The sequence below is a fragment of the Micromys minutus genome (genome assembly GCF_963924665.1).
Source record: "Micromys minutus genome assembly, chromosome: 4".
NCBI classification, from domain to species: domain Eukaryota; kingdom Metazoa; phylum Chordata; class Mammalia; order Rodentia; family Muridae; genus Micromys; species Micromys minutus.
In genome coordinates, this window is record NC_137973.1 from 59,548,384 (window position 1) to 59,572,338 (window position 23,955).

The 23,955-nt window shown below is 38.5% G+C and overlaps 1 protein-coding gene across 6 annotated transcripts in view; it reads left to right on the forward strand.

Annotated features, from left to right (window-relative positions):
* CAMK2D (calcium/calmodulin dependent protein kinase II delta) overlaps positions 1-23,955 on the forward strand; it is a gene marked incomplete at both ends in the record, with an annotated part of 242,524 nt that overhangs the window by 194,111 nt on the left and 24,458 nt on the right. For 2 of the 6 annotated variants that reach the window (XM_080915865.1, XM_080915863.1), the window contains 8 exons: positions 1,680-1,774; positions 2,838-2,960; positions 3,712-3,795; positions 4,230-4,272; positions 7,663-7,700; positions 11,569-11,628; positions 13,830-13,871; positions 16,329-16,377. In XM_080915865.1, coding sequence (XP_080771991.1) covers positions 1,680-1,774; positions 2,838-2,960; positions 3,712-3,795; positions 4,230-4,272; positions 7,663-7,700; positions 11,569-11,628; positions 13,830-13,871; positions 16,329-16,377 — 534 coding nt within the window. Of the gene's footprint in view, positions 1-1,666; positions 1,775-2,837; positions 2,961-3,711; positions 3,796-4,229; positions 4,273-7,662; positions 7,701-11,568; positions 11,629-13,829; positions 13,872-16,328; positions 16,378-23,955 lie in introns of those variants that run through there. The other 4 variants (XM_080915867.1, XM_080915866.1, XM_080915864.1 and 1 more) reach the window with 3 other exon arrangements.

Sequence of the window (23,955 nt, forward strand, 5' to 3'; positions counted from 1 at the left end):
AAGGAGAAGAAGAAGCAACCAGAGTCCAACATATTCCAATCACTTGGAAATTGCTGTAGGCCTTACCTCTTAATAACAGCTCCTCAGAGTACCAAAACAATAAATTTTGTAGGCACATGGGAACATCCAAAACAAAACTTATCATCCCACCACATGACATTATAGGTCTTTGGTGGGTTGTTGTCAGTTATAATGATCAGAACCAGCCAGGGATTCAGGCATGCTAACCAGGCACACAGCCAGTGATTCCCTACCTACAGGTTAGATTCTAAAAATCTATTTCAAACTGTATTCCAGAAGTAGGCAATAAAAAATGGAGGAGATTAGACTATTTTCTTCAAAGCCATTTTAATTCAATGGTAACTTTTGTATAAATAATTCCAGACTAATAGACAATAACTGTATTAGGTCTCCCCCACCAGGAGCTCCAGGAGCCAAGGAACCCCCACTCTCAGTGGGGAAACAGTTCCAAGGCATCTGGACAGAGCTCCACCTACACTACTCCTGCCCTTTGGCCTCTCCAGGATTAAGGAAGCAACAATGGTGAGGCTTATAGGTAAGGCCATAGGAACCTCAGACCTTCCTCTAGGAAAGTCTGCTACAACAAAACAAAACCAACAAACAAACAAAAAAATTAAGACCTTGGCAGGTTAGTAGTATGTGAAAAGCAACTAAAGGATATTTTAAGGCAAACGACACCATAGTTTTATTTTTAGAATATGTGCATATAAGGCTTCAGGTAAAATTTACAGTCTATAAGTATAAATTTCATTTAAATATTGAATTACATGTTGACTAACTCGTAAGTGCAATTACCCTTGGGTCGGCAGCTTCTACATCTAGACTCTATAGATCAGATATTTGGGGGAAAGTGACAATTGCATTACTGAATGTGCAGACTTTTTTCTTGTCTCCAAACAATGTGGTGCAGCAACTCCTTTACAGCACTGTATGGCTTTTTTAGGCTATGCAGTCTGTACATTAATTCAAATACATAGACCTGAGCATACACAGATACTGATATCTGTGAAGTGTCCCCTCTGTATACCAACCATGCTTTTAATTACATATTTTTGCAATAAATCTCAAATTGTGTTACAACCCTGTGCTTATGACTTTGGATGTAATGTGCAGTTTCTCCCTCCTCTTCCCTCTTGTTTTCCTATAATGTATGGCTCTTTGATGTGGTCTATTTGATAGAAAAGCTTTTAGTTTTGAAAACATATTATTGAAGAGAAAATGATTATGTATTTTTTAATGTTATCAGCATCCCAGGAGACACTGGTTTATTTAGAACATAAATTTGTAACCGGGACACTACAGTCAACAAAGGTCTTCTTTGTCAGTAGATAAGGAGGCAAATAACAAAATGTTAAGCATCAACCTGTGTAGAATCTTATATAGAAAAATGAGAGGCAAAAATGTTCTCCAAAATGAAGGCACATTTCATCTTTAGGTGTTACTCTGCCTGCCTCCTTACAATACTTTGTTCCACAGGGTGGACTGATGAGGTGTCAATGTGGAACACATTGAGAAAGGAAGAACTGTCACCTTCCAGAGAGGGAGGCTTTAGAACAGGACACAGTGTGTCTCTCTGAAGCCATTCCCCATGGTTCCCTTTGTCTATGTACCATATTGGTCAGACACATTTGACTCATTGTCTCTTATGCTCTCCCCAGGCGTCATCCTCTACATCTTGCTGGTGGGATACCCACCATTCTGGGATGAAGATCAGCACAGACTGTATCAGCAGATCAAGGCTGGAGCTTATGATGTATGTATTAAGTACTCATATGACTTCATATGAGGGTTGGCTGATTTACTGCCAAGAGCAAATGTTGTTGTTGCTATTTTTTTAATAATTAGATAATCTGTCATTTATCAACTAGTGTGAGGTAAATTTGTCTTAACCTATGAATAAAATTATATCTAGTACAAAATATACTTATTATATGACAAGAAGGTGTCTTAGTCAGGGTTTCTATTCCTTAACAAAACATCATGACCAAGAAGCAAGTTTGGGAGGGAAGGGTTTATTCACCTTACACTTTCCACATTGCTGTCCATCACCAAAGGAAGTCAAGACTGGAACTCAAGCAGGTCAGGAACCAGGAGCTGATGCAGAGGCCATGGAGGGATGTTGCTTTCTGTCTTGCTTCCCCTGGCTTGCTCAACTTGGTTTCTTAAAACCAGGTTTACTAGCCCAGGGATGGCACCACCCACAGTGAGCTGGGCCCTCCCCCTTGATCACCAGTATAGAAAATGTCTTATAGCTGGATCTCATACAGGCATTTCCTCAACTCCTCAGGCTCCTTTCTCTGTGATAACTCCAGCTTGTGCCAAGTTGACACAAAACTAGCCAATACAGAAGGTTAATTATCAAAAGTAGTTAGAATAAGCATTAATCTATTTTTATATAATATAACTACAATTTAACTTACATAATGGAAAATTTTATGAAGCAATGAACTGCTTAAAGAAATGAGGAATGTATTTGCTCTCTCTCTCTCTCCCTCCCTCCCTCTCTCTCTCTCTCTCTCTCTCTCTTCTCTCTCTCTCTCTCTCTCTCTCTCTCTCTCTCTCTCTCTCTCTCTCTCTCTCTCTGTGTGTGTGTGTGTGTGTGTGTGTGTGTGTATGTGTGTGTGTGTCTGTGTCTGTGTTTTAAGACAGGATCTTATATATACCAGGTTACCCATTTCTTATATCTGAGGCTTGCCTAAAAGTCCTGATCTTTCTGCCTCTGCCTCCCTAATGTTGGGATTAGAGGCATGTATAATATACACATCTGGCTTAGTGTCTCTGTTTTTAAAAACCTTTACTAATTTCTACCTTTGAAGTTTCCATCACCTGAATGGGATACAGTGACACCTGAAGCCAAAGACCTCATCAACAAAATGCTGACCATCAACCCTGCCAAACGCATCACAGCCTCTGAGGCCCTGAAACACCCATGGATCTGTGTAAGTCGCTTTCCGATACTCCCTGGGAGCCAAACTGAAGAATAAACATCCAGTATTTTTCATAGGCTTAAAATAATCTTACAGAAAAAGATGGACCTTAATGCATTTTTGACACGAGGTATTCAAGGAATGAATTATACTAGTGAAAACCACCATTCAGGCAGCAACCTTTGAACTGCACTGATTGCTGAGTATTGTCTGCAGTAAGAGGAATGATTGCTTTCTGTGCCAGTTATTGATAAGACTCATGAACAGGGATTAAGGAAAGGACATAAATGCTCCCTGCATCCCAGAAGGGAAATTTTACAAAGTCCCATCCTTCATCACTAAGCAGCCTTAGAAACTTTCGAGGTTTAGAAGCTAGAGGTACAGTCCAGGCTGGTTCAATTGTTTGACTCTAGTCGAAGCCCTAAGGGAAAAACCAAGAAAATTGTAAGGGAATCTGAAAACTTCTATAAATTTTTAGGGTTAGGAAGTTATTCTAATAGAATGTGATGAAATGCTTACTAAAGTGGTGATCTGAGAAATTAATAATCTTTATTTCTGTACCTTCTGTTCATCAGTATTTGAGCTTGGTCACTATTAGTCTTGATAAAACCATGCCTTTTTCATAGGAGACTTTGGCAGTTGAGTATTTGCCAGGCTACTGTACTCATGCAAGCGCCATTAGTAAAGACTGGATGAAACCGAGACGCTTTCTTTTCCTTGGTATGTTTTAAATATCAAATCACCCTTTCTCTTCTTCTTTCAGCAACGCTCTACTGTTGCTTCCATGATGCACAGGCAGGAGACTGTAGACTGCTTGAAGAAATTCAATGCTAGACGGAAATTGAAGGTAAGAAATTTGATATCGTTGTGGGAGGGGTGGGAGAGTTGATTTTTGTGAGGTAACAGCAGGAGTCTTAGCAAAACTTTCAACACTCTAGATCTCAATAGTCAGTCCTTCTGGATAGGAGGGAAACAGGGCATGCTCCATAGCCAAGCCCGGGGTGCAACTGGATTGGGTGGGGCAGTAGGTGCTGTGGCTGTTCCCCTTAGAGGAAGCAGCAGTTCAATTTGATGATCTAAAGGTGGCTCAGAAAGTTAGAGCTGTCCATACAGCCTGAGAACCACAGGATAAAACAAAACAAAACAATAAAAAAGCAGACAACTTAAAATCTTTATCTGAAAATAAAGCCAGGAGCTTGGGGGGATGGGGCTTGCTAAATATTTTTAGGCCAGAGATTTGTTAGGGGCAACTATAATCAATTCCTCTTATTTCTTTTATAGGGCGCCATCTTGACAACTATGCTGGCTACGAGAAATTTTTCAGGTATACATGTTTGAACTCTGTTCCTTGTCCTCTGACGTTCTCTAATCTGTGTGTGTGTGTGTGTGTGTGTGTGTGTGTGTCCTTAAGAGAACTGAGAAACTCTAATAACTACAAATAGCACACACACACACTCACAATGGGGAAGGGTAGACTTTTTATACTCCATGGGACTCTACACATTCTGGACACCCAGGTTTCAAACGTTGTAGTCGTCACACAAATATAATATTTATGTCTCATTTTTATTGATATTTCATAAATAACCATGAGGATGTTTTTTCCCTCTGATTACTCTAGGAAACTGGAATAAGAAGGACTTTAAATGAGTCATTTTGAGAAACCCTATTCTTACAGGCCTAGTTTCTTTTCGACTAAGATAGTGACTTTACATTCATTAAGACTGATTGCAAGGACTAAGTCTGTTTAATGAGAAATTACAGAGAACTGGCCAAAGGGGTACATGGGGATGTCATCCAATAACAGTATTCCTCAAAATGATTGCACGGGGGCTGGGGGGTGTAATAGAAGACAAAGAAAAAAGAAAAACCTTACATATGAGCTGAATTGAGCCAAGAAGTTTCTTTTCTCTAAAAGTGACTACCCACAATGGATGTAAAGTGTGCATTACTTCCAGGAAAGTACCTTTAAGTCTTGGAGTCCTCTTTGATTGATTATGTTAAAAACAAAACAAAAACCCTAGGCTTTCAAAAGTCAAATGTTGGCAAGTGCTAACCAGACATATATGGAGTGGTCCGAGGCAGCGACTACATTTCATATGCTTATACTTATGGTGGCGCATGTCTTTAATACCAACATTCAGGAGACAGAGGAAAGTTGAACTCTGTGAGTTCAAGGCCAGCCTGCTCTACATAGAGAGTTTTTAAGCCAATCAAGGTACATAGTAAGACCCTCTGTTAAGAAAGAGAGGTGGGAGCGGGAGGGGAAGAGGAAAGGTAGGAAGGAAGGGAGGGAGGGAGGGAGGGAGGGAGGGAGGAAGGAAAGAAGGAAGGAAGGAAGGAAGGAAGGAAGGAAGGAAGGAAGGAAGGAAGGAGAGAGAAAAAAGACTTAAAGTTTAGATAATTATTTTTAAAACACTTGTTAAAAATGACATTACTTTTGTTTGGGGGTGGGGTTGTGCAGCATTCACTGACTTGCTCTGACTTTGTTTTGCCCAGTCAGGATCTTAAAGAGATAATTGGGTGGCCACTATTATATGAGTATCAGACATGCTTCATTCGGTTCCTAGTGACCGTTTAGACCAATGTTTACAGGCCATTTCTCCTTCCCACTTGAAACAATGGGCTGGTGAGCACCAGGCATACTGTTCCTGCACACTGACCTGTGCTACACCCCAGTGGTCGCCCGGCCCAGCTGCTATGTGCTCTATGCAATGTGTCTAGTCTAATAAACCACGCCGTTGCCTTTGTGGAGCTGTTTTGTAAAGACCTAGTAAATGTGATTGATGTTTATGCGGGTGAGCTCAATGCCAGGTCACTAAGCATTGACCAACATATGTGACCATAAACTAAACATATCTTTTCACCATGACCCAGGACTAAGTGAACCGTTAGAAATAGAGGGACTTATATAGTATATGTTGTCAATGAAGAACTTCATTTTCAAAGATTCTCCAGAATTAAAATCATGTATTTTGTTAAATTTTAATGTACCCTTAAGTGTAAAAAGGGTCTTTATTAATAATGTTTATACCCACTTATAGAAGCTTTAATTTATGCCATGTTCATTTTCACCACTCTGTTAACTAAAAGCCATGACTAATATGTGGATTTTGTGTGGCTTCTGAATGTTTTTTGCATGAAAAGCAAACTTTCTGGTCCATCCCTTCTCTGTCAACTGAATCCCATGAGACTCAGTGACATCTTGTGCATCCTTCATGTCGTCTTATTTTTGCTTTGAGTATTTCATTCATTCTATTTATTTCCAGATATACTCTTCAAAGCAAACGTCCTTAAGTATGTGGTTATAAAGTTGTCTTTATTTCTTCCTTTCTCCCTGAATGTGGAATGTTTTTCTTGTGAGGTAAGATGGTATCACACAAGGATGGCTCTGCATCTCCTGGGCCAGATTGCTGCTTCCCCTCAGACCATTGTCTTCTCTTTGCTTGCTATTGCAATCCCAATCATCCTGTTTGCTCTCTAACCCGATAACTACCACAAGCGTTCCCACATGCCCCTTCTCAACTGCAGGTAGATAGTACCGTAACTAAGGCAACTGCTGAATAACAACTTCCATTGGTAAACTTTCATAGCTTTGTTGCTAAAAGCGAGGCGAAATGAAAATCTGTGTCTTTGAAACAAACCTAAAATGTTGCCAAATTGAAAACCAGAATAACACCTCAAACCAAAGAAATATCAATAAAAGAAATGTTCGTGTGGTTTTGTTACAGCTGGGCGTTTCGTTTCAAATGTCATGTTCCATGTGCTTAAATGACTGTACATATTAAGATTCAGTGGACCTATGTACTGTTTACCATGCCGTGAGTGTTCTCGTCATTATAGTGATGCTGGCTCTTCACTGTATATGTGCTCATATTTAAAAGGATGATCTCTAGTTTTCATAGACCGAAGAAATTTGGGAATAATACAAGCAGTTGCTTAAATACCCTACAAAAAGGGCATTTCCTATGAGTACCAACACCTTTAAGATTTCATTTCATTTTAGATATGGTTCTAGATATTATGGTTTTCAACGTTTCAATTCAAAGGCCTTTGTTTAGGAAGCCTTTGCATTCTGATTTCTGATGTCTAAAAGAACATGGAATGCACTTTTTCTTCCCATATGCTGAGCATTTTAAAAAATTTGCTCCTGGCCAATAGGGTACCATCTGATTTTATATAGGTATTTGTGTGTTCCGTCCAGCTGAAGTTATCTGATTTTTAAAAATACAGAGAAGACATGGGTTAGCCAGAGCAAATTTTTTTGTGAATGGAATTTCAACCTCTGGAAAGAGGAGCTTCAGAATTGTGGTCCACGAGACGTGGTGTGAATGACCATGTGTAATCAATCAGTCTGTCCGCTGGCGTCTCGAGACTGAAACCAACTTCCTGGATTATGAAGGATAGTCCAGCGAAAGTTCCAGTATCCTTTTCGGAACCAACAGGGACGATAAAGCTCAATGCACAGCTGGCAAAGTGATCCACTTCACGCCATGGACTCTGTAAGAATTCGGTTCTAAATTTGCTGTGTGTAAACCAGAAAAGTGATACTGCATCTCAGTTTCCCGTAAGCTCGCGCTCATCACGGTGACCTTGATGGTTTGGTATATGTTGCCCATAGCTCGGTAGAGGTGCAGGATACGACTTCTTGATGTGTCATCTCACTGGGGGTTTGTGGATAACTGTCTAAAGCAATTCTGTTCTCATCTTGCAGCAGCCAAGAGTTTGTTGAAGAAACCGGATGGGGTAAAGGTAAGTTAAACGGCTCTCTTAAACTCTCTGACTTACAGAGGCTGCATAGTTTAAATGTTAGCTGCAAATACCAAAGCTGCATAGTTTATGTACTTTACAGTCCTCAAAAAGAGGGCGCAGGCTGAAGCATGAGATAGTTTAATCCACAAACATGATTATCATGGATGCTAACAAACCTTCTATCCTTTTTACTTGATTATGTATTAACCATGAAAAGCAGTATTTTAGATAGAGTTACTATATAAAGTGAATGTCTCAGTCATCTCTGCTCTTTCCACATTCGTAAACGAGTCTGCTGACCTCAGAACCTGCAAAACCCAAATGCTTTTCTGAGTGATTATAATGTGTACTAGAAGCCCACAAACACCTGGGGAAAGTTTATCTGAGAAATCAAGGCTTCACTGACTGTGCTTGGGCAGTTTCTCTAAAACCCATGAGTTCCTTGAGTTTTGATCCTAAGTATTAAAGATATGTTCATGATGCTACCCTGAACAGACACTAAGAAAATCTTCCAAAGAATACAAAAGCAAAAATATTTTTGCTTTCTTGGCTATCAAACTAATATAATACAACTTACTGCTACCGATAATATTTTTTACAGTGAGTTTATTTTTAATACCGTAATCTTATATTTTGCATAATAATATTCATTATTGTCTAGAAATCACCGAAATGTCTTGTTAATCTATTTTTTTCATTTCCAATGGCAGATGTGTACATTCCTCAACAGGTCAACACTCTTGGGAATAAGTTAATATTCTAACCTTTGAACTTGACCCATTCAGGTGGTCAGTTTTTATTGAGAAATGTAACATAAAAAAATCATTTGCTGGGTCCTAAATTCCTTACCTCAACACCTGTCTGTGTGTGAGTTGGGAATTTCCACCTATGGGGTCACTGAGCTCGCTAGACTGTCCCTTCCTGTTCCTCAAGTGAAATGAATCTTCCTTCTGCTGATTTCCCTCATTAGATTTCAGTAATGACAGTGGATGTCTGCGTTTCCCCTGGTATAACATTGGTGAAAATGTGAGGATTTTTACATGTCCAAATGCTTCCTTCTGGGTTTTCTGTACTGCTCGGTGCTGGAGAGCTAGCAGGTCCGGTGTTATTCTCACTGGTGTCCTGATACAAAAGCACCGTTTCCAGCCAGCCAGCATATAGACACCTCTTCAAGAACAAAATGATTGTGTACTCTATGCTTTGATGTTTTGAAATTCAACAGGTTATGTCTTTTGTTTTTGTTTTGGTTTTTTGGTTTTCCCCTCTTCCTTTCTCTTTGACTGGTCAATTCAGAAAAGGAAGTCCAGTTCGAGTGTTCAAATGATGGTGAGAACCTGTGTCTGCCAGATTTCTCCTACCAGGAAAATGCACACTTAGAAGTGAAAGTCTCATTTCCCTGAGTTAGTGGGAGTAGAAAAGAGCATCATAGGTCAGCGCTAATCTGCACTCATAACACGCTACTCCGCTTTCACATTACTTGCTTTTTCTCTGATAGAGTTTTTTAGTTAACAAGAACTTGAACCCTTATCCATATGCCAGTAATGTGTTTGACCATCTGGGAGAGCAAAGCCTGGTTTTCTATGTGAAAATAAAGAATCCAGGACATAATGAACGCTTGTTCATATCAGAAAAACTGCAATAGGGTTGGGTTTTTTTTTTTTTTAGTCAATCATCATATTTGCTAAATTAATTCAGACAATACTTAATAAAGTTGGCTTGGGTTTACAAATAATGTGAAAGTGATTTCAGCTTGAGCCCATTCTAGCTAAGCTTCTTTAAAAGAAGTATGTGTTAACCTTAACTGAATAAATACAATTCCTTATTCATGCCTTCTGAGAGTAATACTGTACTGTTGATTACATTCAGGTTTCAAGCAAGAAAAATACACTGCTTTCATAGTATAAAGTACATAAATTCACATGTACGTTTTAAAAGACATCTATGCTTGAACATGGTACTTGATAACTGACTCTTTAAAAGTTAGTTCTTTTGGCTTTTACTTAGAAGATTCCCTGTTGTTTGAGAATAATGTCATAAAGAGAACCAGAATATGATGCTGTGTGTCGTTCATGTATGAATGTGGATAAGGGTTTGGGCACTTGTACACTTTGGCTGATAAGTTTGTGTGCATTTAGATACAAATGGATCACATTTTCACTAAAATAAGGCAGTTCTTAGGAACTACATCCTCCAGGGAAGGCCTTTCTCCTCTCACAGCAAGAAGAATATTCCAGACTACTTCCCATTCATTTGATGAACACTAAATGTATTTAATCACAAGGTCCCAATGACTAGACATGAAGTTGCTATGCCTCACTAAGCACTCTTTCCCAATAGAACATTACCTTGGGCATTCCTCTTTTTGTCTAATGTAGCTTGTAATAACATAAGCACATTCAAATCCCTCTTTAACAGACACCCTTGAATGTTTACCTCTGGTCATTTTGGGCTGTGGCAAACATTTTGTGTCCAATTGACTTAAAACAAAAAATTCAAACCTATTGTCAAAATTCAGGTTGGTAGTTTAATCTTCAACAAATTATCTAGATAAAGAAAACTTTCCAACATTTGCTCTCTTTCTAGATGTCACAGAGCATTGTACAACAATGCTACAAGCCAACTGCATAGCAACTATAAGCTAATTAAATAATGGTCATAACAACACCACACAAAGAATAATGAAAAGAAGAGCAAATCATTATATACTTCAATTAATTCTTTTCCCTTTGCCTTCTTCTGAATGATAGCCCCCAAACAGCCTGTAGGCATAAGGTTAAATGACCCAAGAAGCCCAATACTACAGTCCCTGTTCCTCTTTAAGTCCACAAGTATATTTACATTCATATTAAAACTATGGGCAGTATCCTTTTAGAAAATATATACAAATGACTACATAATTTGAAATGCAAAAATGAATGTGAATTTAAGTTTCTGTTTAGTAGCCATAATGTAATATCTTATGCATTGGTTTAAAATGATGTTGATTATTACATGTCAGTATTTTATTCTGTAGTCTCAAACTCAATAAAGTTCCAAGCTCTCATGTGTCGACAAAGAGCCTTATTATGTGGGCTGTTGCCATATTTATTGGTCCTATGAGCATCTTTGAAAATATGGCTCCCATGGTAGTAATTACATCCCCTATTAAGGATAAACTCACTTGTGTTAATGTAAGGGTTTGGTCCCACTGGATGTACTGGGCAAGAATAACAGAACAATCACAAGCTTCTGAGCTCTCTCTCAAGCAGCTGTGAACAAGAAAGTCCTTTAACACAGGGGCTACAGAACAGAGTTTGATTTCTCCCACTTATCACTGAAAAAAAGTTCCCAAAGTAGACCCAAACTTAATCACTTTAGTAAAACACTTAAATGTTTGCATCTTGTCAGAAGAAGCAAGATTTTAACTGGATGTGAAGTAAACAATGTAGTGATAGCGCCTCAGGGAAAAATGATTTATATGTCACTTCATGTTCAAGAAGAAAATGAGAACAAAAAACATTATAAAGTATATGCTCATAGCAGTGAATAATTGACAGCCTGGAAATCTGCTTTGAAGAGTATGAAACTAGCTACAGCCTCTTCATACTCTGCAGCCTGGTTTGAGCTCAACGAACCCACTCAGGGAAGGCAGACACCCCAAGCAGCCTCAACTGATGGCATCCTTCTGTCACAGACAGGGTCCCAGTCTGCATGTGACCGTCAGGAACTAGACATGCTCTTCATTTGTGTCAGTCATTACAGTCTTTCTCATCCATCTCCAGGCACTTTTTATTCTCATATCTGAATTTCTGTGTAAACACACTACTTGTAGACATTGGCTACCAAGGAGACTAAGGCATCTCTGTTTCTATTTTCTGCATATCCACAGATAAACAACAAAGCCAACGTGGTAACCAGCCCCAAAGAAAATATTCCTACCCCGGCGCTGGTATACCTGGACTCTTGTACCCTTCTTAAGTTCTGCACTGTTTGCTGTTGTTTCTCTCTTTCACTAAATCAATATCTATGTATCAATACTTCATTTGTTGTTGGTTTTGTTTGTTATTTGTTTGTTTTGCTTTCGAAGATAGAAAAAAGACTTCATATTGTTTTGTTGTTGTTGTTTTCTTTTCTTGAGATAGTTGCCAAGCAGTGTGTTTCTAACATGAGACTTCTCATTTCATTGTGGAACATCATGCTTTTCTCCGCAGTTGGAATTCTTGCATGTTGGCTTGGAAACGCAGTAGAATGCACTTCGGTTACTCTTAGCTCTTTCTGGTGTTGATTGCTACTGATTGTGCAAACAATGGTTTCTCTTTCTGCAAAGTACAGTGTTAACATCAAGGAGAGCTAACAGGATTCTTGCAAGATGACATGAAAAGTAGACCTTATTCAGAGTTGCCATTTCTCTCTCATTGAAAGAAAACATGGCTTTGCAAAACTTCGCTTTCTGAGATAAAGAGGCACTGGCTAAGTCAAAGTTTTTTGTCTGTTGTGTTTCAATTTAAGTTGTCACTGTTTCACTTTCTTTCATAGAATGGAAGTATATACTACAGAAGGTTAAGCTATAAGAGACAGACAGTTTTGTCCATTTCAATTAAATGTACATAAGTAACGACTTAGTTCCTTCCACACACTGGAATAGTGTTATGTTAAAAATTCAAAACCTGAATACTGGCATTTAGTACATGGGTTTTATAATTTGACTTATGATTCCAGAAATTTCTTTTATTCACTACTATCCACATAGTGTTATTGCCATTGACTTAAACATATTAGGCGTTACTTAATTGGGTAAACCAGTAGGCTCAATTTAAGAACTTTTGAACAAAAAGACATATAGAGATAGAGGATTATCAGGCTGAGAGCATAGCTCAATGGGAGAACATTTTTGTAACCTAGAAGAGACTTTGGTGTTCAATACCTAGAAAAAATGTTTTCTTAAAAATAAGTTTTTTAAAAAGGCCAAAAAGATATCAGGATATGAATAGTTATGTCAGTTTCACAGCTGAAGCTACAGTAAAAATAAAAGAGGCAGTGGTTGGATTCTTCTAAATGTGATGTACAGGCTTTCCCTTGGAGAAATGCGTGTGGTGCAGAAGACTGGCCATGGTTACAGCAACTCACAGGTGCCAGGGTAGCCATTAGTGGATGCAGCAAGCCCGCATGCTGTGTGAACACTACATCTTTCTTAAATTAATATATGAATATTATTTTCTGCTTAAGAATTTCTCACAAAAATGTGAAATTAATAGTTTTTTCATGAAAAAATAGTACTATAAATACTAAATAGTACATTTTTATATAAAATGTATCTTCACAAAGAATTTGATGTTCTCTCAGATATTTATCTATGGTGTTCTTCACCAGTTTCTGTAGACAGACAGAAAGAGTATTTAGTAGAGAAGAAAGGAAAGCTTTGTGTTCTCTATATGAAGTTTATAAAGCAAAAAAATTATTTTTGATGTGATTCAATAATAGGATGTATCAACAGTGTTTCCAATGATTGTTTTATGATTAGTTCTAAAGCATTTAAACAAGCTTTTAAAAAGTGTTTTTAGAATCTTTTCATGTGCTTTTATGTGTGTTCTTTTGGACAGTTTAGGGGGGTTGTTATTGTTGTTGTTGTTTTTTAAGTGTGGTCCAGTGTTTCAAGAGTCTCCAAGGGTATTCAGCTATGTGAGATCATAATAACATCAGAGTTGATCCCCAAGGCAATACAGCTGGGAAAAATATCTTCACAAAGAATTCGATATGTTCTCGGTTATTTCTATCTACGGTGCTCTTGGCCAGTTCCCGTGACATAGACAGAAATAGAGTATTCAGAGGAGAAGAAAGGAAGATCTACTGGAATAGGGCCAGTGAAACAGTGACTGCCTCTTTAGGTCTCCAAACTGCAAAGCCTGATCATTCACCTATCAAGAATAAGGTCTTTTGCATGCTGCTTCTGGGTAGGGAGTTATGTGATCTCATAGTCTCACCAGAGAGTCCTCCACAGAGATCCTGTCAGCTGTTGACATTTCCTTACCCAGCTTTAGCTCTTGTCATTATTTAGTTTTGTCTGTTGGTCCTCTCTGCTCTGTCCCATAGACTAGTAAGAATGTACTTACCAAAACAAACTGTTTCTTTCTCTATTTTGTTCTCACTCAGGAGCCCCAAACTACTGTAATCCACAACCCTGATGGAAACAAGGTATTCAGAGAGAATCAATCCCATTTGCTCTGATAATATTGTACATCTCATCAAATGCCCCATGCAAAACCCAGTCATTATCTCAAGGGGGAAAGAAAAAAGTTATTGGCCATATTTTCACCACATGCTCTCTCAGGCCTAATTCTTCTAGAATTATCTATAGACTTCTTTCAGATCAAAATGAATGACAGCATGAGAGAGAGAGAGAGAGAGAGAGAGAGAGAGAGAGAGAGAGACAGACAGAGACAGAGACAGAGAGAAACAGAGATAGGCAGAGACAGAGAGAGACAGACACAGAAAGAGACAGACACAGAGACACAGAGACAGAGAGACAGAGATCAATGATCACTTGGTCAATTAAAAAAATAAGAGTAAGGGTCGGGTTAAACATGTGCAAAGTCTTTGTGTTGAGATGACTGTGTATCTTAAGCTATTCCATGTGGTCCTTTTATTTCTTCATGTCTGTTTGTGCATTGTATAATAAACACATGTAGCATGAAATTCCAGAATTTCTTGCTATCATCCCCATCATCTTCAAACATGAGTTTGTACCTATTTTTTTTTTCTAGAACATGATGTTGCTTTTGGGTTTTTCCATTGTCTTCTGTTGTCACAGTGATTTTGTTGTTTCTGTTTGCTTGTTTTTCAATTCCCTGTTATGGATATCAAGGGTGGTGTTACTGTTTGCCGTGAAGTTGAAGCGAATTGGGGAGTTGCCCTTTTTGTTAAATATGTTTGTTGTCGATCTACATGAATAATAGTAACATACATTTAAGTAATGTGCTGAATGGAGACTAATGTGTTCCACTATTGTAAGTTATGTTTATACTGTGTTCATACCAACACTTGCATACATGTCTGTGGGATAAATTCTATATATTCCAAATGTATCCTATGTCCAGCTTATAACTTGTTATACATTATCATATCTAGGGGAGGAAAATGCATCAGACTTTTCTAATAACTGCCAAAGTCACAGGTCTTTACCTTACTCTAATCATTAATGTTGAAGGCTCAGAAAATATTTTTCTTCTCTGGTTCAGTATTTAGTTGACCCATGTTGAAAACATCAAGTGTTTTGTGTCTTTGTCTGACATCTACAATAGTGTCATGACACTGTAGATGTTCTCAGTCCACAAAATATTTGAGGTAGTCAGGACCAGAACATATGAGAATAATCCCATCAATGGCACTGTCAAATGAAAGACCAGGCATAGCAGCTGGAGTGGACACTGCTGTAATTCTAGCTCTGTTATTTGTAAGAGTTGCTGCATGCTATTTATTGCTTACATCAATTCATTTTTTTAAGTGCATGGGATTAACCTTCATTTTGAGATTAAGTCTGAATGCTACATCACATTAAGAAAATGCATGGGTGCTTTTCTTTGGTTTTCTATGTGTGGAGACTCTGGATATTAGCTAGTTTATCTCTTTGGTTTAAATATTATATACAGTATTTATATAAATAGATGTCTTTCTATAAATTCTGAATCTATAAATGGACACTGACTGGGATTTTTTAACTACCCTCCAAACCCTGTTTTCCATTCACTGAGCGTGCAGCTATTAACTGTATTTTCAGCTATTTTGGTCCCAGTTGTCTTCAGCTCTGGCCTTTAATCATGCCAAGTGGAAAATGTGTACTTTCGAATACTACACCATATCTTTACAATAAAGTGTTCAGTTACTAAAGTGTAATGAAGCTCCTCTAAGAAGCATCTCCCCTCCAGCAATTACAGTGCACTTATAAGTGTGCTTGCTACTCTCAGTCTTTTCATTGTGGGAAGAGATTTCTTTTTCAACAACCAACACTTTTTAAGTTAGCAAAGAATGAAAGTAAGGCTAACTGACCTTGAAAATAAATTATTCTTTGAGATTATGGTGTCCAAAAGATAAGGCTGAAACTTTCTGACAGCTATGTTCAGGTTGGCTCAGCTTGATTGTCCTAGCTTCTAAATGATGGAATGAACACCTTTTCTCCACACATGTGGAAGGTAGACAATAACAAATTATGTACTCAACACAGTGCTCACTGCAAAAACTTGCTACTTACTGAGGTTTATTAGAAATAAAACCATGTATTTTAAATGTCAAATTTGTTCTGCTAAAATATTCTGTTTCTCCCTCTAAAAACATAACTGTATGAGGCACTATAATGTGAACTCATCTTATGCAACTCTTAAAATAAACTGCATACTTCTTCTGCTTCTACAAATCACCTGGATTTATCCTGCATCCGTAACTAGGCAACCAGAGTACTCCCTTTGAAATGTTTGCAGCATATGACATCTTGTTTCTGTTGAACCTCACTTGATGTATGTGTCCATTTGCATGTCAGCATATGCACACAGCCTGCTGAAGAAGTTTGCATGATATGTATGTATCACCAGCCAAGTTTGTCATAAGAGAATAGCTCTCCGTTGTAAGAAGCTTAAATCTGTGTTTTCCTCTGCACAGGAGTCAACTGAGAGCTCAAACACCACCATTGAGGACGAAGATGTGAAAGGTAGGCTTGAGCCAAAAGGTGGAAAAGCCCTAATTCTGAGGGTCACACCTGTCATAACAAAGCTTGTTCCAAGTACCTAATCAGTTTGGATTATGAAGAGGGCTTATCCCGCAAAAAAATTCATTTTTGTTTTATGAACACATTATTCTGAATAATGAATCACTCTATAAATGTGTCAACTTTTTCACATTTTATGTGTTTTAAATTTAAACATGTATTCTATGCAAGCATACTGTTGACATCACAGCTAACGACTGAGTTCTAAACACGTCAGTCAGAAGTACATATGCACTTTTTGTGTATCATTAAAACTTGTGTAGAAAATGGTATTAAAGTTTATATTCTGAAGAGGTGGTATGAAAATATTCTAATAATTTTTTTAATGGTCTCCATTGGATGTCACTGAAGCTTTGTGATTTTGGAAGCCTTTTGGCTTAGGTTTCTTATACTTTCTTAATATAATCTTGGCATCCATTTCATTGTTTTTGCCCAAGCTTTCCAGCTACTGAATTCTCAGAAATACCACACAAGCATGCCCAGTATGAACTTCTAGCTTACTTCCTCTGACCACATGGCTGGTGCCCCATTTTCTTGTACAGTTTTGTGTTCTTGTTGTAGCTCAGTGTGTGCAGCTTCCTCTTCAGTAGTTTTCTTGGCTAGAAAGTATCCTGAAAAGAAACTATGATAATAAAGACCTTTAAAATAAAAGCTTCAGAGAGGATAAAAATTATTTTTGAAGAATTCAAAGATGTGCTTCTTCAATTAGCTAAAGCCTAACTGAAAAATACCTTAATAAAAATGTCACTAAATGCTGTGATTTTTTTAGGTGTCATTAATAAAATAGTCTTGAAGAAAAATGTATGTACTTGTGTTATAAAATAGATACCCAGGAGCTCTCAGGTCAAGAAGAAAGATGGGCAATTTCGGAAATGAAAATGGTTGCACAGTTGGCAGTCACCTCTACCGCTGTTTTTCTTCTGGGTTTGGTGGAACGCTGATGCTATTTGCTCGTGCTCTTTCTATGACTAGAACACTGCTCTGTCTCTCTTAAAGGAAGCCACTCATTGTTTCTTAGAGTGCAAAAGTAGGTAGTGGCGTCAAAGATACAATGAAGTCTTTTCTTCCCACTTTGGCCGCTGAGCCGACATAATTTTATGCATCACTGACGTTACATAAAAACATATGTGTTACCCCCAAATAAACAGATGCACCATTTAGCTTTGCCAGTGATTCAGGAAGAATCATCATGTGTTTTAACTTTAGCTCTTCAATTAAATAAAACATTGCATATGATTTCGATACCAGCTTATGTAAGTGTTGGGTGGACACTCCCAGAGAGATTCTAGGTTATTATGCACCGGAACAACGAACTGAGCAAAGGCTGATGCAGCTGAAATAAAGACCATTTATTTAAAAAAAAAAAAAAAAAAAAAGCAGAGGAAGTAGGCCAGGGGAGATAGAGCTCAGAGCTGGAATAGCCCTGCTTCACAGAGGACGGGAATTTTGTATGTCACACAATGTGAGCTTTCTGGCTCTTTTGCATAGCCTGCTTTTTTTCACATGTGCTTTGTTACATGCACTTCTACATACAGCTTTATGTATTCCATATTATAATGAACAATGGGATACTTTAAATTCTGTAGTAGTCTTCCTGTGAGTGGCAGAGCTCTGCTGGCCTCAGCTAAGGGTATCCTGCCCTCCTCTTTGCCAGCTACTGTTTTTTTCATATGTTCAGTTTTTCAGTCTTTGCTGAGGCCTACAGGTCTTAGTCTCCACCCTGATCCCTGGTCTCAATTATTAATCAAGTGTCTGAAGACCTTTCCGTGATCCACCCGAGGAAGTGAATCCTTAAATAACTAAGTGTAGCAAAGGGAATACCAACAATTCAGTATATGTAGTTCATCCACCTTGGACATTCTCACTCCTTGATAATTATGAGAATAGCTTTAAGTTGTAATGTTTCTCATCTGAATTTGACTTAAGCTATTAAATACTTGATCAGGATAACTTTCATTTATAGAATATCGGTGTCTATTATGAGTATGTCAGTTGAGCATGGGAGCACACACCTGTAATCCAGCACTCAAGACACTGGGGCAGAAGAATTCAGAATTCTAGGTTAGTCGTGGCTATAAAATGAGGCCTATACCTGCCCAGTGGACATCATGATACCAGTCTCAAAATGAGATGAATGAAAGTTTTCTGCAAGGATTTGAAATTTTGAGGCACTCTTTGTTTTTAGGGTTATACTGAATTTATACATACAATATATTAGAGAAATTAAGTACAGCATCAATATTAAAAGTGTAATATAAGATTAAAGGAAATGTCTATTTAATAATTGAACACTGGGTGCTTGCATTTATTTTCTGAAACCTAATGAATAAATTACATTTCTGTTTGATCATACTAGTATAGGCCACATAGGCCTCAGCTGTCTTCCCTCTAAAGCATATGCAGCCTTTTGATAGCTGATTCTTTTAATATTGATAGATTCTAGAAAGCTTTAGGACTAGACAGTGCTTCAGAATATCACACAGGCACTATTGTAGATATAAGAAGATAGACAACTAGAAATGATTTTAATGCATTAATTTTGTTGGTGATTTCTTTCTGAAGGAATCTCTCCCTCTGTCAAGTCACTGAATAATTCCACAAGAAAAGCCTGATATGTTTGATTCATGTGGATAATTTTATCATACTCTGTGTAGTTTAGTGGAAAATGTGTTATTGTCTTAGTCTATGAGAAGGCGAAGCCCTATCTTCCACGTAGGAACCGATAAAGACAATTATATAATTTGACCAAAGCCATATCCTCTATGAATAACTATGTCATATCAAGAAAACTCCTTGACTTTTTTCTACTGCCCATGCTATCTGAGCAAGGTTGTATTCAGCACTATTACTCAGGTGAAACCCAGCCCTGGCAGCAGACTCATCTAGACAACTTTCTGTGTCATGGTCCTGTGTGGCCAGCACCTGTTCTCCCATGAAACACGTCAAGCAGTCTAAAATAGTCAAGTGCCTATTCTGACACTGCTTTGTGGAAGCACATGGCCCTTGATAAGCTGTCGAAAGCTTCCTATGCCCATGCCAAGTTCTTATCAGCCACCCAGGAAATGAATGTTTCTGTCTTCTCTCTACTGCAGAGTGCCTGGGTGGCTCTCACATAAGGTGACCCAATCAAAGGAAGAAATGAAGTACATCAGCTTCTTTGTGGTAGCAAGGACTGTTACCCAAGAAGCCAGCTGTTGCCTCAGGAAACTGAAGAGTAAGCAGATGGATGGCGCTTGCTAGGCAGGGAATTATAGATCACTCTGGAGGCCAGGATGGAAAAAGACCTGTTCTCATGTAGGAAGTTAAGTGTCCCTTCACAAGTGGCTTGGGTTCCCCGAGGATCCAGTCCAGGTGTCACTTTTGAACTACCCATGTTCATCTCAGTTTGTTCATTCATTCAGCAAATACTCACTGAGTACATGCTGAGTCCATTTATTTCAGCTGACTGGGTCAAAAGATTTCAAAGATGTCAAGCTGGAATGTTCTTGTGTATGCCGTATGTGAAGTTCCTTTCCTAGCACATAAACTCATGTCCTAACTTAATAAATAGCAAAGAAACAAGGAGGAAGTGAGACTTTGTGGTTTAGCCACGAGTGCTTTGGTTTAGGTTTTGTGGAGCTTTTTGTTTGTTTGTTTGTTTTCTTTTGCTTTGTTTTGTTTGAGTATGGTGGTGTCTTCCTATAATCCTAGTCCCCAGGAGCTGAAGCTACAGGATTGCTAGTTGAGGGCCAACCTCAACAAAGTAGAAAGAGCCAACCTCAGATGTGTAGAAGGAGCCTGCCATGAATCAAAGCAAACAGGAATAAAAGAGCAAAGCTAAGGTTTCACATCAGAGCCTCCTGTTCATTCCCCAGCATGCAGTCATGTGGAGGACTTGCCGTGTCTAATCTTAAAAATCTCCACAGTTCTTTTTCTCTTTACCCAAAGGCCAAGTAGTCACATCCTCACAACTTCCTGCTGACAGTTTACACAACTCCCCAATCTTGTCTCGTACTCTGAAGCTGCATGCCATTCCTGATGCTGTGGCAGGAAGCCTAGCAGCTCTTCAGTGTCATGGACAGTTAGCAATAGTTTGAAAGTTAATGGTGTTTTAACAAAGGACAGTTGTGGCTGTACATGCAAAGTGGTCATCGCCATGGAACAAAATGAAAGCTCTGCTGCTATAACGAACTGTTTTCAAATTTTTAAATATTAAGCCAAAATTGTTGTGTTGTATTTTGGAAATACTTCTAAGTTTATATTACCTTCTAGTTTTATTAACTAGTGTCCTCACCAGCCTTTCACTAGTGGCTGTCACATCTAACAGTGCTCCTTTCTGTAGGTATGGGGGTACGCTTCCACACTGTCTGCATTTGAAGACTGTCCTCTGGTTTGTGGCTGTAGCCACAGTTTGCAGGGCCTGTCGCTGTATGCCACATTGCCTCTCCACCTCCTAACACACCCAGCACCATTGCTCAACGCCAGCTCCTTCCTGATGAGCACACGTCTATTTGCTCCACCTGATGTTCTTTCTCAGCGTGCCAGAGTGTGTGTCAGCTGTGGAAGTTGGGCTTCTGTGTGTCCCTGTCATCTGTCACCCATCCTGCTTCCAGCATGTCACTTCAGCTCACCACCCAGCAGCCACTCTCTTGGATCTCTTGCTGCATGCCCTCCACCTTGCAGATCTAGCCCAGTGCAGCCCAGCATAACAAGCAGAAATGGGTACCTCTGAGGTTAACTAGCAGGGAATGCATCCTTGCTCAGTGCTTTCTCTGTTTCCTGGGGTGATGGTAAAGAAGCTGTATAGGATGCTTCCGGAAGGCCCTGTTACTGACAAAGATACTGGAGCCTTATGACCTGCATGGGATCTGGTGTCTGATAACATCCATTGTCAGCTCCTGAGCTAACCTCTCAGTCTCTTGGCTAATGGGCTTTGTGTATGTGTCCTGTGAATCTGCAAGTTAGTATACAGTGTGGTCACCAAGTTCTTAGATTGAGTGACCCTTGTGCACTGTTGCCTTGAGGAATGCCTTCCTTTCTGTGTGGGGCTCCCTGCGGTAGAGGATCAAATAGGGCTGCTCTTCTTCAGACCTGCAGCTACTTGTTGCTCAGGACATCTCATGCTTGCACTTCCTACTCGCAGAAGACACAGGAATCTAGAAAGTCCTGTGTTTAAGGATTGGGGATCAACCTAAAGTGTCTCAGACAGCCTGCGGTATCTACAATAATTGCTTTTAGATTCCTAATCCAAAATTTGGCTTTCAGTGTTTTTAAAGAAAATAATTTGTCCACATGCATGTATTACTTGCAAATCTTTAGATTCCTAAAGGATCAGAAATACAGAATGCATACAGAATTCATTCTAACCTGCAGTGCATAAACATTTTCATTTTCTTTAGCTTTTTCTTCTTTCTAGCCATTCCTCTAGTTTACCTAAAACAATATGGACTGTTCTTCTCAGCACCATCTGCCTCCTGCCAGGATTGAATCGTGTGGCTGTCAGTGCTCATGTACCTCATACTTGTGTTAGTAGCACTTCAGACAGAAAAACAGGGTCACGCTGTTGCTGGCCCAGTTAAGACGAAGAGGGCAAACTACATTTCTATATTAGAAAAACAAACTGTATTTTAGTGAACTGTGGACTTAAAGGTTCTATGAACAGCATTTTGTTTTGCAATTTTATAAAAGTTAATCATTTTACAAACCTTTACGAGACTGGATTTAATTTCCCAGTACTGGAAAAAAATATATATGTAAAAATAATATAACTATTTTATAAAATGTTCCATGAGTACTAAACACATATACAGCCAAGCACCATATCTACATGATCTCATCTGCAAAGTCAACCAGGGATCCAAAAATTTGGGAGGAGGGAGCTCTGTCCCCAAATAAAAGATGTCAAGAAAAGTCAAGCAAAACAATGCTGAACGTGCATTACACCATCATCCTCCAACCCAAGCAGGACAAGTGTTTGTGCAGGTTTTGCCTTTACACCATGTTAGATATTATGAGATTCTGGATGTGACAGGTACAGAGACAGTGTATAGGCAGATTACATTCACAGCTATCCCATTTTATACAAAGGACTTGAGCCTCCTTGGTCTTGTTGTCTGAAGGCATCTCTTCTCTATGGGTGTGTTTTAGGATTCCATCTATCAGCTTCTAAACCTTGACTAGGGTATGACTTATCTGTGCTTCCACTGAATTCTAATAGCGCAGTTCAGATCCCGAAATCACTACCATAGCCTTTTAAGCTTTCCCTATACTACAGTGATATAACTCTATTTGCGAATTGTTACAAGATCTAGTTTTTGAAGCATATGCGTGTATGCATTTTGAAATAATATATCATAAAACATTATCAATGTTAGGTATGCAAGCTATCCAAGATGGTAATAAATATATGCTTAATTCCCGGCTGAAAAACACAAAACAGTTCAATAAATTGATGCATTTTGGAGAATATGTTTATAGTCAGAAGCCTCTACTAACATGCATACCTATGTCTTTGGTTGCACTGTAAAATGAGTAGTTTAAACACATTCTAGTATAAACTGTTATGAGGACACATTTCATTTTCTAAATTATTAGCCATACTTAATTATGATAAGATCTAGGGGCTAGTCACTTGAATCCATGGGTAAAACTGCTTAAGTATGAGACCTTTATATTGAACCCCCAGACCCACATAAAAGCAGATTACACATATCTGTCATCCCACCAGGGAGAAGGGAATTAGAGACAAGAGTATCCCTAAAAGTTCTCAGGCCTACTAGAAAAAACTAAAGACTAACAAATAAAATCTGTCTCAACCCAAAGTGAGAAACAAAGCATGAAATTTACCCATTGACCTCACATGTACCCAACATATAAATAAAACCACTTTTAAACTTTATATCTAAAGCCAATAGTTGAACTCATTGCTTCTGAATAAAAGTTAAATCTCAGTTACATACTTGTTCTTTTACTGTGGACTTTGTATAATTCTTTAATTACTTAAAAGTCTATCTCCTTCTGACTATGTACTATTTCTTGCTAATAAATATATCTGAAAATTCTGTAAAATTATATGATTATATTGTGATTTTTCCTGTAAGTGAAATAATCTCAGTATATCTTCTGCTATGAACTTTTAGAAAATTCTTTTTTCAATGTATTAAAGATTAATTACATAATATTCCCCTGCTCTCTCTCCCCATTTCTTCCATGTCCATTCTCTCCTACTTCCCTCCCAAATCCACAGCCTTCCCTTCCCTAAACATTGTCATTGCATATACTCATACATGACTAAACAAGTGCCAGGTTTGTTCAGTGTCGCCTGCGTGTATGTATTTCTAAGGCCAACCACTCTATATTCGCTAAGCAATCAGTAAACTCATTCCCGGGAAAGACTAATTCTCCCACTCTAGGAAGTTGTTAGTTGCTTATAGCTCTTCAGCTGAGAATGGCGGTCCATAAGACCTCCCCTGTCTGTGCTGGGATGTCAGCTGTTGTTGGAATTATCGGGTCTGGCTTAAATGACCATCTTGCTAAGATTTC